Genomic DNA, 20,549 nt, shown 5'->3' with positions numbered 1-20,549 from the left:
TCTCCTGACCCTTTTATGATGAACCTCCCCAGTTATAAACCCCAGGAAAACGGAACAATGCGTTGATTGCTTCCTGGTTCGTAATACTGGGAGACACTTTACATATACCAACACTAGGCCTCCAGGTTGCCATATCACAAGTCTCCCACAATGTGAATACCAAGGGACGAAATATTGGCAATGTGTACAAAATGAAACATTAAGATGTTACTTTCTCCGTTCCCCATGGGTCCCTGTCCACGCAATCGGGTACCCGCACCCTGAAATCCCTTCATAGAGACCAGAAGTGTAACATCCATGTGGAATGTAAGGATGGAAAGGGGGTCTTAACTACAGGGTAGGAAAGCCCACAATGTGCACAGACTTCACCCTGCCACGATGTAAACATACCACATGGTCTCCTCCAACCTCTTGTAATGGTACTAAGTGTACAGGGGCAATGAGGTTGAGATATTTGTCAATCGTTGCCAGGGGAAGCAGGGCCTGGTTTGTTATGTAAATGACAGAGCAGTGCCTACCCCATCTTGGAAAAATCCTAAGGAATATCAAACCCAATCATTATCAAAGAACCCGGGTTTTCTGGCCAGCAAGGCCAGAATAAGAAAATGGGGATGAACCTCCCTAAACTATCCCATACCCCTCAGTGCCCTAACAATTGCACGGTATGTTTGAAAAAGTGTTGAGGGAAGGGAAATCCGGACTACCCTGGTATACCATACCCATTATAGATGCTCGAGTATCCTGCTCCATGTTGCTATAATGATACTTGGTATTCTGTCTGTCCCTATAAGAATGAATGTTATGATCCAAGGGTGCAACCGGCCCAGACATGGCTGGTCGTTAGAAGTCAGGGAGATCAAAATGGTCCTATAATTGCCCAGACGAGGATCCACACGTCAAGTAGCCCCGCTTACTGTATTGTTTGACATTTGTAAAATAGCTCAGTGGCCCACCTCCTGTGGGACTTCTCTATCATGGCATAGAACGTATTCTGAATCAGATATTTATATCTGCCCATATCAGCATCCTGGTAATAGTGGAAAATGGGACTGTAGTAGCAATGTAGGTGAAAGGTTCTGCCCTTATTGGGGATGTGTTCTCTGGGCCACCTACACAAATTCTGGGAAAGGAACAACTCTATCTATCTCACGGGCTCTTCAATCTAATGATTGTACACTTTACAATTGTAATTGGGTAAATATCACAATTCCCAATCCTCAGATATTCATACAAAAATACGGGTTCGACATTGGGGATCCGGATGTATGCACAGGAACGGATCCAGGAGGTATTATCCACCTGTCGGTCGAGACTCGACAACATGCCACTAAATCGCACTCAAGGTACTTCTCTGAATTCTGGCAGGAGGTAGATATAGAATTTCAGCCATCACAAGATGCACGCAATCTTTTCTAGAGCTGGCTTCCACAATTGCTCATACATTTAATGTTACAAATTGCTATATTTGTGGGGGGACTAAGATAGGTGATCAGTGGCCATGGGCGGCTCAGGAGTGGAATTATTCAATACCATATAATCTCACAGCGATGCCCCCACACCAATCCCATTCACGCTGGGAATTATCCAATCCTATTGTTGCTCATTTGGTGTCTGGCCAACTCAGAAGGGAAGGGCCCCTTGGTAGGGGAAACAGATTGTTTGGAGGTCCATAAGTGGAACCCTGCACACAAAATCTTGGAATTATTGGCCAAACAATACCAACCGCTTTTGGGCAGATCACATTTCCTTGGAAAATATTACTGAGGCTCCTCCTGGGGTACACTGGATTTGCGGTGAAGTGGCTTATAGTTCTCTTCCCTCCAATTGAGAGGTACTTGTACTCTGGGAATTATAAACCCTTCCTTTTTTATGATGCCATTGGATGTACCCCAAACTGTTAATGCTGATTTATGGCGCAGCAGAAAATTGCAGGCTGATTACAAGATAGGTAATTGGAAGGACGATGAGTGGCCGCCACAGAGGGTGGTCCAATACTATGACCCTGCATCGTGGGCAGAAGACGGATCTTGGGGTACCGCACCCTATATATATGCTCAACCGCATTATCCGATTGCAGGCAGTTCTTGAGCTGTTAACGAATGAATCCGCCCACGCCTTGCATACTTTAGCCACTCAGCAGAGGAAATTTAGGGATGCCATCTACCAGAATCGGTTGGCACTAGATTATCTCCTGGCAACAGAAGGTGGGTATGTGGGAAATTCAATTTCTCCAATTGCTGTCTTGAGTTTGATGATGTTGGAGAAATTGTTGAACAAAGTGTTAGCGAATGCAAGCATTGGCCCATGTTCCTGTTCAGAAGTGGAAAGGATTCAATCTTGGAGAAATGTTTGGCTCCTGGTTTCCAAAATTACCTGGCTTCCAAGCTATTATTGCATTTGTAGGAATCTTAGTTGGGGCCTGTGTCGTCCTGCCATGCGTAATACCCTCTTAATACGTACTATCTCTCGTTCTGTCTCGTTGTTAATTGAAAAGACAACTACTGAAAAGGTAATGGCTCTTATGGTAAAGGACCCTGTCGGTGTTTATGAGGAACTCTTTCCCCTATGTCCTCCTTCCGGGAATCTGAAACTACACAATAAATCTACGATTTGGGTGAAGTTTCAAAGGGGGAATGAAGAAGGACCAGAGAAGGAATATATTTTATATAAGTTAGCTAGCTCCTGAGCATATTATAACTCTCTGATCTATAGGTCATAGGGACAGAGGGCAACTCTGTCTGTGTTACGCTAAAGAATTAGGAAATCTATTTAGAGGAAGTAACAATGTATTTAAAGTTGAAGAACAAGGAAGCTGCAATCAAGGGAAGGTCATGGAAGCATTTTTCGTAAGTGTAAGATAATGGCAAAAGATAAAATATATTTACAAATATCCTGTCTTCTTTACCACATCCTCTTTCTTATGTTTTGTTCCCAGGACAAAATATGTTTTAGGTATTTTGTAAGCATAAAATCTATATTTGGTAAATAGGTTATAGGTGAACGCCCAGGCTTGGGCTGAAATCATCATAAAGTATAAAAGAACTAACCCCAGCATGTAATGGGGTTCAGAATTTGTCATGTTAATGCTCTGAACGCTTTGCGCAAATAAACCTGAATTCTTCCACCTCTCGTGGTCTCTTGTTCTGTGTTGAAACCGAGACTGCTGCAACACTAGAAGCAGATATATCCACTAATAATTGCAATAAATGCTTCCTAAACATTTTTTCTCAATGGCTCCATGTGTAAAAAGGATAGATGCATATTTTGAAAGGCAGTTGAAACTACCATAATAATCAGTGTGTGTCAAAAGTTCCAGTCTGAACATCTGGCTGACTGTGTGATGAATCATAATTGTAATTTTAATGTGCTCTGCTTTAGAAAAAAAAAATCATATCATACAAATCCATAAAAATCTAAATTAGACATTCTACGGACATTCCATGATTAGAGGCAGATTAACGTGCTTGAAACAGTTGCTAAATGGCACATTTAGAATATCTATAGAACGGTATCATGAAAACCCCAGTTATGTAGCCATGCCAACTGAAGAGAACTTTCCATGCCTAGAGCTTATATACATGGCTGCCTTCTACAGATTTCCCAATGTATGCACATGGGTACAAAAGCCTCAATTTGAGATAGATGGTTTAGAAAAATGAAAAACAAACAAACAAATGCAGTCTACAACTATGATGCTATAACCCTAACAACATTGTTACTCATGTGCATTCTTGAATGAATAGGGAAGTTCAAAATAGCATGGAGAGCACTTGCCTACAAAGTTGCAAATAATCGGATATGAATGAATGGTTAAAACAACAACAGCTTATCAGTCTGGAACCCATATCATGTATCTGATATAGACACAATTGAAAAAGTCCAGAAATATTTCACAAGAAGAGTTCTCCGCTCCTCTATTCATTGCAGAATAGCTTATGCCACCAGACTTGAAACTCTAGATCTAGAAAACTAGAACTACGCCGCCTCTGATCCGCTCTAAATATAGTATATAAAATTATACATTGCAATGTCCTACCTGCAAATGAATACTTCAGCTTCAATCATAACAATACAAGATCACACAATAGATACAAACTCAAGGTTAACCGCACCAAACTTGATTGCAGAAAATACGACTTCAGCAACAGAGTGGTCAATGTTCGGAATACTCTACCTGACTCTGTGGTTTCTTCCCCAAACCCCAAAAACTTTAACCTTAGACTGTCTACTATTGACCTCACCCCTTTCCTAAGAGGTCTGTAGGGGGCGTGCATAAGTGCACCAATGTGCCTACCATCCCTTGTCTTATTGTTTCTTTTTATTTTTCTTATAAGTATCTATCTTGTGTATTCAAAACTATGTTTATTTTTATACCTGTACCTTGTAAGCGATTGACAAATCAAATAAATAAATAAATAAATAAATAACCGGGTTGAAAGGGGCCTTGGAAGTCTTTTTGGTGACTAAAAATCCCCTGCTCCTGCAGGAAACCCTCTATCATTTCAGACAAATGGTTGTTCAACCTCTTATTAAAAATCTCCAGTAGTTTTGGCTTCCAGTTTGAGCTTCTTCAGCGATAGACTGAAGGCTTGTCTCTGCGAGGCTTCGATCCGTGCTCGCTGCTGGAGCGTCCCGAGCTGGCTGGTTTTGGGGCTAAGCCACCCTGTAGAGGTGGGGAAGAGGGGGGAGACTGCCAGCAGGGTTGAGGAGAGCCGCATCTCTCCTCCCCAGCTGGCCATTACTCCCTTTCCTGAAGGCGGTTGCAGCGGTGGTCAGAAATGGCCACCACAAAGAAGAACTTGACCAGAAAAGAATGTGCAGGAGGAAGATAAGAAGAGAGAGTTTTGGTTGACTGGGTCAAACAGCAAAGGCAACAAATAAGGTACCCTGGAATTGAAACTATTAAAAAACAATAACATTGTTCCCTAAGAAGATTTTTAAGCTGTGAAGGAGAGAGAAAAGGGAAAAGATTTGGGTTTTTTTTCTCCTTTTCCTATACTGACAGCTAAGAGACTTAAGCAAGAAATTGGAAAAAAATCCACTTTGACATCAATAGGCATTTAATGTGGAAAATAAAAAGTCAAAGGGATAATAAATATTTCTGGATAATTAAAAGCTTTTGAAAACAGGAGAGAAAAAGAATAAAAGGGCAGGATCTGGAAGGGAGGAGACTTCCTGGAATTAAAAAAGAAGTTACAGCAAAATCTCAACAAGACTTCCAAAAGATACATTCTAACTGAAATATCACAACAAAAACCCTAGGAAGAGAAAGTCGAAAAAGAAATAAGAAGATATAACTCATCTGGATTACTTGATGATTTCTGGATTCTTGGTTATTGTTTTGAGTAACTAAAATCAATTGGGTGGTTATTTAAAACTGTTTAAAATGGCTCCACTTTTAGAAGAACTGAAAATAGAACTTAAAAAGTACAAAGAAGATGCACAAGAAGGGAGAGGTTCTTTTGGCTTCATATTTCAGTTTTTAGAAATGGAGATTTGGAATTATGAGAAACAACAAAAAATGCCTGCAGAACAAGAAGATTGCTACAAAGAAGAAGCCATCTTTAATGAACAAGTAATCTTAGATGGGGGGCGGGAAGGAAAGTGGGGGAAAGAGAATGGAAAGTTTAAGATTGGGAAAAACAACTCCCCCCAAAAAAAGAGTGAAATATAAGTATAAAATCAGAAAGCAACAGAAGACGGAAATGCAGAAGAGAGAATTAGAAGTAGAGAGACACGCGGGTAAAAAGGGGAGGGAGAAGATGAGAGAGAAGAAAGAAAGGAAAAGAAACAAAATATAGAGAATATAAAGGACAGAAACAAAATATAAAGGACAAAATATAAAATACAAAATATAAAGGACAGAAACAAATATAGAGAAACAGGGCCTATTTAGAGATAATGGGTGAAAATTTAATGGAAAGAGGGATTCTGCAAAGGTACATAAGATGGTTATATCAGAAATAGAAATAATTTTAGAAAATATGAAACAATGTATGATTAAAATGTCTGATAAAATAGCTATCGTAATTCAGTGGAATGCTTGTCAATAAATAAATGTAACAAAAGGTATATTTAATGATTTATAAAACATATGTGAAGAGAAATAAGGGAAAAATTAATTATGGAGATTATATGTGTTTTTAAGGAAGTATTATATTTAATTGAAAAGAAGTGTTAAAGATGTTAAGATTTTAATTATTATTAATGATAGAACTGAACTGGAATGGAATGAGGTTTTATAAATACAGATATTTAAAATCTTTTTTTAAAAAAAAAGAATATAGTGTGTATTTTAAGAATGTACCAAGCAGAATTCGATTGGAAGTTATGTATTATTGAAGGTCATAACCTTAAGGTATATATTGAAGGTATATATTGAAGTTTAAATAAGAGTTGAATGGATGTAATTAAAAGTTATAAAGGTATCATACTCCAATTAGTAACTACAGGAGAAAATTTGTTTAATGAGAAAAGGCAATATGAAATTGAAACAGAACAGACAAAAGTATAAATATAATGATTTGAATTGAGATGAGATAATCAAAATAAAATTGAGAAAATTAAAAGAGGGGAAAAACTATATAAAAAATGTAAAATAGTATAAGATATGGAATAGAATACAAAAAAGAGCATGAAATTGAGTTTTGTGTCTGTATAAAGAAGTTCAACCCGGGACCATGCTATTTTCAAAAAAGATGTTTTACTTGTATTTTGTATGTGTGAAAACCCAAATAAAACTTTATTTTTTAGAAAAAAAATCTCCAGTAGTTTCCAGAGGCAATTCAGTTCACTAATTAATTGTTCCAACTGTCAGGAAATTTCTTTTCATAGTTCTATGTTCTTTCCTTGATTAGTTTCCATCCATTGCTTCTTGTCCTGCCTTCAGGTGCTTTGGAGATTCACCCCTCTTCCTTGTGGGCATCCCCTTAAATATTGGGACATTGCTATCATGTCATCTAGATCCTTCTCATGAAATTAGGCATGCCAAATTCCTGCAACAATTCTTCATATGTTTTAGCCTCTAGTTCCCTAATCAACTTTGTTGCTCTTTACTGCACTCTTTGTAGAGTCTCAAGGTTTTTTTAAAAAAAATTTGGGCAACCAAAACTGGATGTAATATTCCAAGTGTGGTCTTACCAAGGCATAATAAAGTGGTATTAACACTCCCAACCTTCTGGTAAAAGAAGAACATTAGTTTAGCTTGCTCAAACTGTGCCCTTGCAAAGCTCGAGATTCCTGGAATATGGACCACAGGAAAGTGGACCCATTCGTAAAGGCTGGGAAGCAAGCACTTTTACCCCCAAAGCAGTCTTGAGCCTGGTTTGGTATGTTACAGACAAAGGGCCTGCTCACAATCCACGACAAAGAGGCTTAAAGGCACAGCTGCTATTAATATATTAATTGCTACAGGTGGGAAAAGTAGTGGCAGATACCAGCTGGGCTTCATGTCTCTAATGGTAATTTCAGATTGTCAAAGAGACTGATGTTGAGATCAGTTTTAGCAAAAAAGGGATCCAACGTGAGTTTTCTGATTTGCATTTTTGAAAATGTTAAATGTTAAACATGTAATTATCATGTTAGGCTTATGATTGACAGAGCTCTTCCCTAGGCTTTGATCTTAAATAGGTTGCCATGGCTTTTTATTGCTATCTACCAAGACTTGTGAGCTTATAGCAGCTGCACCAAACAGCAAACATCAAAGCAGAAATAATGCCATCAGCAAGATATTCATAGTAACTACCTGCTAAATTCAAACACAATGTCTGCTTAACTTTAAGGCTTTCAAATCTGGCCTACAAAAATATGTACCATCACAGATGGGAACAAAGAGTTAATGTTCACCACAGAATATCATTATGCTGCTCTCTAATCATCATTTGAATTTCTAAAGCCCAGATCTGGGAACCTTACAGTACCTAATGTAGACTAATAAAGGCAGCCCTACATAGTGGGACATTTTAATCATGGTATATGATTCAAACTCTGAGCTGGTAACTTGGAAGACATGCTTATTTGGCTGACATATAAATTAGATTTGTAACTTAAATCCAAATCCAGAATGTCATGTTATCTGTTAATATAACTGCAAGACAAAAAATGGCTATGATTATTTCCCATTGGATAGCATAAAATGAGAGTCTGTAGGCCTTAGGACTCCTGTATTGAATGCCATACAAATAGGCACAGAGGTTTTTATTTAGAGAGAGGCATCTCTAAATTATATTTAAATACACATGCACAAGGAAAACATATGTATGTATGCATAACATTCTTCTTGGAATCCAATAGAATTTGTAGAGCCATTCTTTCATCTTGAATTAATGGCGTCAGGGATGTTTATATAAGAGCAGCTTTACAGTTTTGGAAGGATCCCAAAGGTGCTTTTCAAAAGGCAACTGGACTCTTGGTTTTTTTCCTTGAAAATGTTTCACTTCTCATCCAAGAAGTTTCTTTAGTTCTTGGATAAAAACCCAAGAAAGTCTAGTTGTCTTCTGAAAAGCACCTTGGGGACAGCCATAACCTGGATGACTAAGAATCTCCATAGACAGTTTTGAAAGGGATTTATTTTTCCTTTGCACAATAGCATTTTTAAAACTTTTTTTTTACTATTGGTCTGATAATGGTAAAAATCATTGACATATCTTTATGCAAGAAAACTATAGTTTAAAATGGCAGAATGGCATGAATTGACAAAAGAAAATAAAAAGGGGAAAGGCACTTTCTCAACATTTATATGACAATACAAAACAATCCACTGTTACTCAGAGTATGCATGGATCACTTCTCCACTTCACCCATCCCACTACTGTAGCCTGCATCCTTAGAAACATTCAAAGTTTGTAGATTATGGATGAGGATATTCATCCATGCATTCATTTCATACATTATTTATAATGCAGCAAGTTTACCTGAAAAATCTGTACAAGTAAATGTCCCTGCCTCTGTGATTTTGAATTGATTATTTTAAAATCAATGCTACCTACTCTGTATTGTGTATGTCAATCTTCTGAAACAGCTGGTGAAGCTCCTCTATACTCAGGATTCCATCCTCAAAGTAGGCCTTAAATTCATCAAAGGACAATTTGCCATCATCTGAAATCAGAGAAGGATTTCTTACCCAGAGACATTTTACTGCAACTAATTTGAAGGTCATGACTTTTGAAAAAGAAGCACCACAGACTGTAATATTTCTAGTTTATACTTTTCTGCATAAAATGAAAGTATCTCTCTCTCTCATACACAGATATAATACACTATTATATTAGAAAAATGTGTTTCTTCTGACTACAGATAGTCATTTTTGTGATACAGTGAAATTTGGCTGTTCGTGTTCTTATAGACTTTTTATGAGTAGTGTAAAGGTGAAAGGTTTTGTTTCGATTTTTAATAATGCACATCATTTTGGGGACCACCATTCTTGATTATTACAAAGCTTACTGTATATCGTATGGGAAATAGACATAAAGATAGCCTGTGAAGAGTCTTCCTCTTATGCACAGTATTTTTTACCATTTGTCTTAATGGTCAATTCCAACACCACATACCTTTATATGGTGTCTTACCAATCTTTTGGGATTACAACTCCCAGAAATGCTTCATTAACAATTCTGAGAGCCATAAATCCCAATCCAGACAGAAAGTAACTGATTGGATAAGATTACACTGAAGGTTCCTTCTTCTGCAGGAGGAAATGTATGAAAAGAACTTTTGTTTTCCTATCACAACTTTCAGTGTAGTCTTGTCCAACCAGTTACTTTCTGCCTGGGTTGGGATTTATACATTAATCAACACCAACTTAATGGCATATAATCAATAAAAAAGCAACCAGTTCCATCTCTTGCTGTATGAAAAGCGCTATGCTCCATTAACAGCTGCATGAAATGCCTCTGTGATGATGGTATGTAGTGACAATAAGTTGGTGTTTCTATTTTACTGAGTTGCCCATTCTTTCAATCACCTATCACATCTTCTGGATCATTATGGTCTGAGATACAATTTCAACATAATCACTCAACGTTTGGAAAACAGGAACCCCTAAACCATGAAAAAAAAACAGTATCTTCTGCATTCTCGCATTGCCCGTAACAATGTAAGAACAACATGCCAATATAAAACACTGTACTACAACCTGACCATGAAAAACTATTAAAAGATATTGGCAGGAATAATTTTCTTGAAATATTTTGTTTCTAATTTCTTTTGGGACACAGCTATTTACTTATTACAGAATATAAATATGACTGTCATTTATTATCTGGGCCTAAGATTACTCTTGAAAAATATTTTACCTCACTATCCCTTGACATACCAGTAGAAGATGAACGTTCATTTTTGTCTTATTTACCCATGTTAAATATGTTAAAACCTTATAATGGTATTCTCACAGAAAAAGAGATATGCAAAAATAACTTCAATTTTCTCAGAAGAATATTAGCAGCTAAATAAATAAAACCTTTAAGGGGAGAATAATTTTAAGGCATTTTAGTGACAAGGCTTTCTGATTCTCAGAATCAAATTCTAGTAGCTATTTTGGCTAGAGCTGCTAGTAATTTATAGCAAGAGGCACGACCTAAGATATCTTGGACAATTTCAACAGCAGACCATAATGTAATCCCAGGGCTTTAGACTACTTTGGGAAGTAGTAAGAACAACAAAAAAGAAACAGTGGGAAACCACTTTGATAAGAAATCTATTTGGAAATGTCCATGAGGTCCACTAGTTAACCTCAGCCGAGACTTTTCCCCTTTATTGACAATTCACAAACATTTGGAGAGGTTTCTGTTCCTCACTCAGTTTTTCCACAGTATTTTATAACTGAATATGTTGTTCTTTTGTCCCTTTGCAAAATAGTTACATAGTGTGCAGCAATTAGTTTTCAATATTTAATCCTTTAGGCACTCTAGCCACTGCATTTTATTGCTCCCTTACTATCATTTTAATTTCTTCCTAATTTAATTGACCCTGTAAATTCTGCTACATGAAAGCATGTTTTCTATACAGTGACTATAACAAAGATATTCTAATTTGCTAACTGCATCCTAGGCCTGAATAGCTTATCATTTCTACCTCCTTTTGTTGCTGCATCTTCACAAAGGTGAACTTTTAAAATTGGGAGGGAAGATTATTAGAGGGGCAGATAGGAATTTCCTTGACTTAGTTTTTCAAGTTTCCAGAAATAGGAGTAATAGTTTTCTCTCAGAAATAACTTCAGCTTTCTCTATAGAGTACCTTTTAAAAATGGACAACAAAAGTAATAATATGAATTGGACAGAATCAGAGGTGGTATTCAATGGGTTCTGACCAGTTCTGGAGAACTGGTAGCGGGAATTTTAAAAGAACTGGCAAATACCACCTCTGACTGGCCCTGCCCCCATCTATTCTCTGCCTCCCAAATCCCAGCTGATTGGCTGGGTCTTCTTTTGTTGCCTTGCACAGGAGAACGGACCTGGAAAGCAAGTTAGTGGGGTGGGGAGGGAATGGGGATCTTGCAATATCCTTCCCTGCCACGTTCACCAAGCCAAGCCACGCCTACTAAGCCACACCCAAGAACCGGTAGTAAAAAAAAATTGAATCCCACCACTGGACAGAAGCCTCCCACTCTAGGTTATTAGAGGAAAGTTATTTTAAAATAATCTATTGCTCAATGTTTTTGACTCATGAACTTAATCAATAATCTGTGGTCCATGGAAACAGACAAAATTTGGATTAAACTATCAGTATAGCTCCAAAGGTTGGGCCACCAGAAGATAATGTTCCATGTTTGTCCAAAAGGATCTTATTGTAATGTAGGGATAATGTTTACTTCGTTGCTTCTAATAGTCACATAGATTTTTTTGAAACCAATATAGAACATAGAATATTGTGTTGGAAGAGACTTTGTAGGTCTTCTAATCCAAACCTCTGCTCAAACAGGTGACCCTATACTATTCAAACAAATAGCTGTCTCTTCTGGAAAACCTCCAGTATCAGAGCATCCACAGCTTGAATCATGTACTAAACAGGATTATTATGTATCCTATATTGTTTCACACATATCCATTTATATTGTGGATATTTGTTCCATCATCAGAAGCCATCAGTGCTAAATATTTGTTTCCTAAGAAAATTTTGATCATTTTTTCTTGAATGGGTGCCACTGTGAAAGGAAAATTCAATTTCAGTTAAAACTAAAAATGCAGGCTTTGCTTTACATGATTCATGAACAGATCTTTTCTAAAGTGATGTTACTTCAGGTATACTGAAAGAGATCGCAACCATATATCGATTTCCTTTGCAACAGTGCTTTTTACCTTCTTTCACAGTCTTAGCTATCTGTTTTCTAAAGTGTTTCATTAGCATCTCCTCAAGTAGCCATAGAAACCTGTTCTGAGCAAGTAACACATTTGTTTTATCTAATAATTATGCATCAATGATTCTCTCAGCTTTTTTATCAGGCTATCATCCAACATCTGGATCCTAGATATATAATGTTAAGTATAGTTGGAGTAAGAAGATTTCTGAAAGGAAGATTTCCTTATACTGATGCTTATAATGCAGTCCTCTTTTAGTGATTGACTCATTTATCACCATTCACAGTTACGACAATGATTTAAAACAATCATTTTTTTGTTTTTAAAATTTATAGTTTTACAAATACAAATCCTTGCAGTTATGATCCTCCCAGGTCTGTAAAGCAAAGGAAACCTGAAATAAGAAATTAAGCACAGCCACCAGTTCTTTAGCAACCTCAACAGCCAGGTTGCTGTCCCAATTTGGTCATTAAATAAGGATTATCTGTAGAATCTTATGCCATTTAGGTATGGTGAATCAGAAAAGACACAAAGCTTTTAATATCTAATAAGCCTGTTGCTATACAGCATAATTATGAATTACGCTAAAGCAAAATTAATGCCCAACTGAAGCCCAGGTAGTATTCTGTTTCTTCGTACTGGTTATGTATTTCCCAAACAGCATGTTGTAGATAATTGAATTCCAGACATTTGGAGGGAATTCAGATCGCAAAAGACGTCTACCCTCAAATAATGTCAGTGCGCGTAAGTATTAAAATTTACAAAATGGTGGGATATAATTTAACAATCCAAACTCCTTTCATATATTTTCTAATGTTGTTCAAAGTGCCAAAATGGAAGGACATTGTCAGACATGCCTCCATTTAAAACCCAAGATAGAAATCTCACAACTCCATGTTTGTAGAGAAAAGGTACTTTTACTGAGTTAGAAGTGACAGCAACGAAAGGAAAGCAAGATCTGAGGCAATCGGCGTGAAAATTGCATATTGAAAGTTATCCCAAGTTCCCCAAATCCCAGACTGGACGTCCAATCTCCAGTGTGTATGGTGTCCTGTGAGGTACATCTTCAGGTGTTTTTTCTCTCATCTGGTATGCCAAGACGGTTGACCTTGACTGGCATAAACAAGTCCATGCAGTTGCGGAGTGAGCATGAGAGCATCCCCCCACACTTGGTTCACACAGAAGTCATCTCCACTCTCCAGCAAACTTCTTCTCCCAAATGCCAAACTTCCCCCATCCCCATCTCTATGGCAGCCGACACCAAGCAAACCTCCAGAGGCCTCATGAACGCATCATGAAGGCTGACAGATACGTATCATGATATTGTAGCCTCATCTTGTAGATGTTGACTGGATATGATCTACCAATAAGACTGCATATAGTAAAAACCTTTACTTGTTGTTCTGGGAACATGTTCTACTGAATCCAGGTGGCTATAACTCTCAATAGACTGTATAGAATTGTGTTATTAATATTACTTTAAACATCAACCAGATAATCAATAATAAAATCTGTGATTTAAATGAAGAAATATTTCCTTGAACAAATTGGTTAATAGGTTTTGAAACCATTTTCAAATAATGTTGCAGCTGTTTTTGTGGTAAAACGATAATTGGCAAAAAAAATTATAGTAAAAAAGAATAATTGGAAAAAGGATTAAACTATCATGTTTTATCTAACAAAAGCAGTAAAAACTAAGTGCAGCTTAATACATTCTGAATGCAATTCCATGAAAGGGGGGATATTGCAAACATCAGAGAAAGAAAGCCCAATGCTAATAATTAGAAATAAAGGATGAATATGTTGTATATTGTTTCTCTTTGGGCGAGAAAGTAGAATTGGCTTTTGTCATGGAGATGGGATCTTTCCCACTAGCTCCTTAGACATATCTGTGTGAAACTGGGCCAGTTCTATATTTAAAACAGCAGGTCAGATTATGTGGTCCCCAATTGTTTTACTACAGATAAAATCTGTTCAAGAACAGGAATCTCGTATTCGTTTTATTTAGGGTCTTCTGCCTCAGATGTGCTTCTCATTTGCTTTTTTTGTTTTTAGTTTATTTGGTTCACAGCTGTTCTTCCTGGCATATTATGAATGATACTAATATCAGGTATTCCAAACCATCCCTTCTCAGCTTTTCATCAGTTCTTAATTATTGGATTTTTTAGTGCCTTGTTTTTTCAGAGCACTGCTGGAAGCTCTGCACAGCTGTTGCTCCACAGTTCCAGATTTGCATCTCCAGCTATGAAATCTTCTCTGCTGGTGCCTTTTAATAGGCAAAAGCTTTGCTGGTATGTTGCAATGAAGTGGGAAGACACTGGCAATAGTTTGAAAAAGGGGTTTCAAAGCATGTAGCACCTGACTGGAATTCTTCGGAGCAGCTGTATTTTTCCCGGCATCACAGGGAATTTGTAATACTTATATCTGAGGGAAAAATTATAGTCAGGGCTTTTCCCATTTTCATATTAAAGCTGTTTCCCTTCTGGCCATCACTTTGGTGACATAAAACTGTGATTACTGTTTAAGGGGCACAACAATGATTAAATACCTCTAGAACAGGGGTGTCAAACTCAAGGCTCATGGACTGAATCCAGACCATGGGGTGCTTAGACCTGACCCATGGAGCCAGCTTGGAAATAGCAAAGGACCTGCCCATGGTGCCTCTGCTAGTGAAAATGGGGCACAGGCAGGGGTGGGATTCTACCAGTTCGCACCTATTTGCTAGAACTGGTTGTTAACATTCTAAGCAGTTTGGAGAACTGGTTGTTAGAGGAAATTACTGGCCTAATCCTGTAAGGAAGGCAGGAAGGAAACATTCTGGTGTTGCTTACAGAAACTGCCTCTCCATTAACCCTTATTACATTCTTGGCAGGACTAGACTTCCTGTCTCAGAAACTTTTTCCTCTCCTTTGCTGGTACTTTGCTTGTGTGGAGTGACCATTGAAAAAAGTGACTTATGACCTCACACTTATGACTGTTGCAGCATCCCCACAGTCACAAGAGAGGCCAGATGAGGAGATGCGTGCCTCAATGTGAGTGATGTTGAGTTGGCCATGTCCAGCCAGGAACATGAGCACCAAGCCATGTCCACCAACTAAGCCATCCCCACAGAACCGGTTGTTAAAAAATTTGAATCCCACCCCTGGGCACAGAGACGGCCCCATGCCCCATTTTCAGCCTGGTCAGCCTCCTGCAGCATACTGCCAGCTAAAACAGAGTTTGGGTGTATGTCTCGTTTTGGTTGGGAGGGTGCTGTAGGAGGCCATCTGTCCTGTCTCCTCCCCTACTCATTGGCCCGCAGAGGAAACTACAATGCTGATCCAGCTCACCAGGAAATCCAGTTTGACACCCCTGCTCTAGAAGATGTATAAATCCCTAGGGATGGACCTGCCTAAGTATAAATGTTGTGTGTAAGACTCCAAGAAACACTAGTGTGTCAAAGGGAGAGACTCCACTGTCCAACCCATGACTGGACCGTTTATGGTCCTTGACCTAGTAGTGCACATTACTGCCAGAATGATGCACAACAATATTTTTAGGTCAAGGACTTAAACGGTTAATTTGTTTTGTTTTCACATAGTGTGTGGGTAATCCTAACCACTCTAGATTATGAACTATGTTTTATAACTTGTCATGATGTGTGGACTCACCGTTGTTATTTATTCAGCAAATAATGGTTGAGCCATGGCTTTACATGATGTGTAAACAAGCTTGTATATATAAAGAGCTTTGAATAGATTTATAATTCCTGTTCAACCAAATATCCCAACAAGTCAGATGATCTCCATGGAGATAGCATGATAGAAGCCCAGTGCAAGCTACAATGATGTACACATGACATGATTGCACACCTGAATTATGTCATTTGTATAATTTGTATGATGGCACAATAGCAAGCATAGCATCCCCTGTGGATTCCCACAATTAGTACCATCTGGACCAGTGTTTCTCAAAACCTTGCAACTTTAACATGTGTGGAATTCAGCTCCCAGTATTTCCCAGGGAGCATGGGAGTCGAAGTCTACACATCTTCAAGTTGCCAGTGATGATGGATCAAGCTCCTCAGCCAGGTAATTTTGAAGTGACAAGCCACTGCCTCTCCTAGGGAAACAGAGAGCAACTTGAATTAAATCCAGAGTGTCAAACTCAAGGCCCATGGGCTGAATCCAGCCCATGGGAACTTAGATTTGGCCCACGGGGTCACCCTGGAAATAGCAAAGGACCCGCCCAATGTAATCCCAATAGATTGGTAAGACACCATATGAAATAGTTTTTTCTGGGAGGAGGACTAAAGGAGGCCCTCACACCCAAAAACAGAGCTTGTGGTCCTTCCAAGCTCAGTTTTCGCTGGCAGAGGGTTGCAGGGAACCCGTCACAGCCAGAAACAGAGGTCGGGAGCCTGCTTTCACTGGCAGAGCACTTGGACCACCAGAGGTGCCCTGACACGAGTGATGTCGAGCTGGCCACGCCCATCCTGACCATGCCCCCGGTCCCCCTGTGTCAAACTCAACCCTGATGTGGGCCTCAATGAAATCGAGTTTGACACCCTGAACTAAATGTTCCTCCAACTCCCTCACTGTTTTATTTCTGTTCTAAGAAAGAAAAGCAAATGATTAGACTTACCATTTTTATCTGCTCTTCTCAGAATCTAAGAGGGAATAAAGCAATATATATATATATATATATATATCAGTATCAACAAAGAAATATTGTAATGCTTACAAGGACACACTTAGTAAACTTAGCAATGTTTTAAAGGACTTTTAAAAAGAAAGGTTTACTAATTATGATCCCAGTACAGATAGTACAGTACTACAATAGACAGTACTAATTATACTTTTGAAGAAAGTTGCATTTAGCAATAGTATTTTCTTTTGACCAATAGGTGGTGCACATTTGCAATTGATTAGATGCCAGATTGCCCTTGTATTTGGTGCCAGGTAAAACAGTTCACTTCTGTCAAGCTTTCTAATCAATTGTGGAATGATGTATCAGACTGCTGAAGAGAATTATAGGGAAGTTGTCACTGACTAGGTATTCTAATTCAATGTTCTACTTTTTTGTGGCATTCTGGGAATGTCAATAAAAGACTGGTGTTGGAAACATTGATCCAAAGTGCATCCCAACATCTCAACAAGGAATTGGAATAGACATTTGAAATTGCATCATTTAATTAAATGGATGGATTTCTGGTAGGTAGAATTCCAATACACCAGTGACCCATTTACATGAAACATTGTCAAAAATTATAGCTATTCCGTATTTATGGATTTATCTATATGAGGACTGGAATCACCTGTGACAATGAATATATTTGATGAATTTTAACCAGATATTCACATTTCAACATATTATCACATATTTTTTAATAAGTGATTTCAGAATATTAAGGCTACTGATATATAGTAGCATTTAACAAATAGTATTTAATAGAAGATATAAAAATAGTGTTTAAGATTCAACATGTTTGGACAATTGTCAACAAATGATTTTATACTACTTTCCAAATCCAACACTATCAAGAGCTTCTAATCTAAAAGTGTTTCGATTTGGAAGGAGAAAATACATACTGAAATTCTTAAATAAATATAAAATGTTTTATCTGATACTTGATACATGAGGTTTTTAAATATAGTCTGTTGCTACTTCTGTGCCAGGATTATTTTTTGCTTTTTTATAACGTTATAACTGCTTTAAACAATAATCTTCTTGTGGTTTTTACTGATGCTTTAACATTTTGTTTATATGGGAAATTGAAAAATCACCTATATATTGAAATGAAACAATATATTTATTAAATTCTATGTATACTGCATAGACTTCTATTTTCCACAGGAGATATTAGATTCAACAGAATAGCTCACTAATTAATTTGAAAGGTTAGCATTTTCTCTTTGATTTATTTTTTAAATCCAATGTGGTCCTAACAAATTGTTATTCTATCATTTATGACAATTATACTCTGCTTTTGCTCCACAAGTTCCAACTGTTGTACATGAATACTCTCCTTTTATTTTTCACCACACTAATTTAATGAAATGTATTAATCAGAGATAATAAAGGAATTAAAATAACCCTATGGCTCATATGATTTTAAAAACCACATCTCACCTGCCCAAGCCAAGACCGGAACCATTTTTCCTAATTATTGCTTAGCCTACAAAATAAAGTGCGTACATAATGCCCACACCCACCAATCATCCACTGATCTTCTAAGTTGTACCAAAGATTTATCTCTACCAGTTGAGGCCATCCTAAGGAAGCACCAGGTAATCTAGCATTACTGAAATTCACAACACCTTTTTCTACATTTCCCATCCTGAACAACCAATTATTTTGCTTTGGAAACATACCTCACTGGTATTAGAGCAAATCGAATCAACCCTGTCAGACAGAATCATTGTGACTAATTTTGTAAACGCCAATTTTTACATACTTAGTTGTTTTTTAAAAAAATTAAAAAGAAATTTGAATAGAACTAGTGAACTGTCATTTTGGTATCAAAAATGCTTTCCCTTTTCTTGGTTGTGCTTTTAAATGTCTAATAAAACAGCATGGAAAAAATGTTAATCTAAATCTGTTTTTCTTATAGCGAACAGTGCAAAGCACTGTTAATATATTTGCCATGGTTCAGAACCTGTGATATTTGTGCCTCAGGTCGTTTATCATTCAGCCAGAGGGATCTAATTTGGAGGAGTCCAGGAGGGCCCATATCAAATAACCGCGATCTTGGTATTAGCATCATTTGATAGGATAATCTCCTTAAGATCAGGGAACTCTTGCTACGCATCGATCTGGGGCGGGCAAACGTTCAACAGGTTGAGGCTTCCGCGCAGAGAGAGGAGCAGAAACCCAACCTGTTACACGTTTGCAATAATTGAAAAGAAGAAAGGAAAGGATGCTCTCCCCGGAGGGGCGCCAACCTCCATCCCGTTCACAAGAGAAAAGGGTGGAACTTCTATGAAGCCCAAGGACCCAGCAGATCAAAGGCAGAGAAAGGGAGGCGAGGGAGCCGCCGCGCTTACATCCAGGAAGATGGAGAGCCCCTTGGTCCTGGTCAGGGCAGGGCGGCGCTCCTCGGAGGACTCGGGGGAAGATGAGGAGGCAGGAGCTGCGTCCGGGCTCTCAACGCCATCCATGCTTCGCTCTGGGTCTTCCTTTGCGGCTATGCCGGCGGGATGCGAGGAGGGAGGACGGCAGCTGCTGGCGGCTGTTCCTCCCGCTGTTGCTGAATCCCTCCAGCTCTTGTCGGCCTCTCAGCCGAGTCCCGATTCGCAAGGCGACCAAAAGGAGCCGCGGTGTCCGAACGAAGAAGGGGAACGCGCGCTCAGCCCTCGGTTGCCGCCAGCCTTGGCGCCGCCCTCACCTGGCCTTTCTGTTCTGCTCGCCGGCCGGCAGGCGCGGTGTTGAATAAAAACGCTGTTTCCCGGCCCCACCCCCCCTGCAACTGGCTCAAGCCGAAGTTAAGAGCATATGCAGAGTGCCATACAGTACTTTTATCCATGGGCATCCATCAGTGAAACCCTGATTGGCACAGATTTGAACGCTAGCATTAAAAAGAAAATAAATAAAAAAATAAAAAATAAATGAAACAGCACTGTAAGGCAGGGATAACTAAAACTATTGGTTGCCAATATATACTAAATCCACAAGCATAAGAAGTTCCTTGGAAGGTTAGATTAAATAGTCCTCCCAGAAATCTCGAGATAGCTTAGGACAGGGGTCACCATGGACTGGGCCATGTTATGCCAGAAACTGGGCCACACAAACAAGCGAAGCCCCATCCATGGGATGCAAGCAGCATATGAAATCACAACACCCCCTGGTCTGCAGAAAAACTTCTCCATGGAAACGGTCCCTGGTGCCCAAAAGGTTGGGGACCACTGCCCTAGAAAGAAGCCATGGGCAATGGACTTTCTTCACCAGTGGCTTTCCAGGATTTTCTGCTTTTGAACATGGAAGTTGAGGTCCTCTCTGTCTGTCTTAGAATCCAATGAAATAAGAATTTCTTCTGAAATTTGCACTCTGAAGAATGTCAAGTTGGAAATGTTTGTTCTGTATAAATATTATTATTGTTATTATTACCTTTATTGTCAGAGTACAACATGTGTACAATGAGATTGGCTGAGTTTCCCTTTGTGCACCACCCCCCCACAACTCACAGTGAGGACAGAAGTCCCTAACCCAGTCCCAATCTTATCACACTAAATAAATAAAAAATGGCAAGCAATAGCCAATAATATTTTTGTACTGCCC

At 38.5% G+C, this 20,549-nt stretch overlaps 1 protein-coding gene across 2 annotated transcripts in view; it reads right to left on the bottom strand.

Moving 5' to 3' along the window:
- NECAB1 (N-terminal EF-hand calcium binding protein 1) overlaps positions 1–19,635 on the bottom strand; it is a 48,541-nt gene extending 28,906 nt beyond the window's left edge. For both annotated transcript variants that reach the window (XM_087931498.1, XM_087931499.1), the window contains exons 1-3: positions 19,319–19,635; positions 16,917–16,941; positions 8,988–9,096 (exon numbers count right to left, since the gene is read on the bottom strand). In XM_087931498.1, the coding sequence (XP_087787624.1) occupies positions 8,988–9,096; positions 16,917–16,941; positions 19,319–19,432 (248 nt within the window). In that variant the 5' untranslated portion in view covers positions 19,433–19,635. The remainder of the gene's footprint in view (positions 1–8,987; positions 9,097–16,916; positions 16,942–19,318) is intronic.
- Between the last annotated feature and the right edge of the window lie 914 nt (positions 19,636–20,549).

This window comes from Pseudonaja textilis, chromosome 3, assembly GCF_049901715.1.
Source record: "Pseudonaja textilis isolate UNSWEBS1 chromosome 3, rPseTex1.2, whole genome shotgun sequence".
NCBI lineage: Eukaryota > Metazoa > Chordata > Lepidosauria > Squamata > Elapidae > Pseudonaja > Pseudonaja textilis.
The sequence above is the reverse complement of the archived record's forward strand: the minus strand, read 5'-3'. Positions and strand labels throughout refer to the sequence as shown.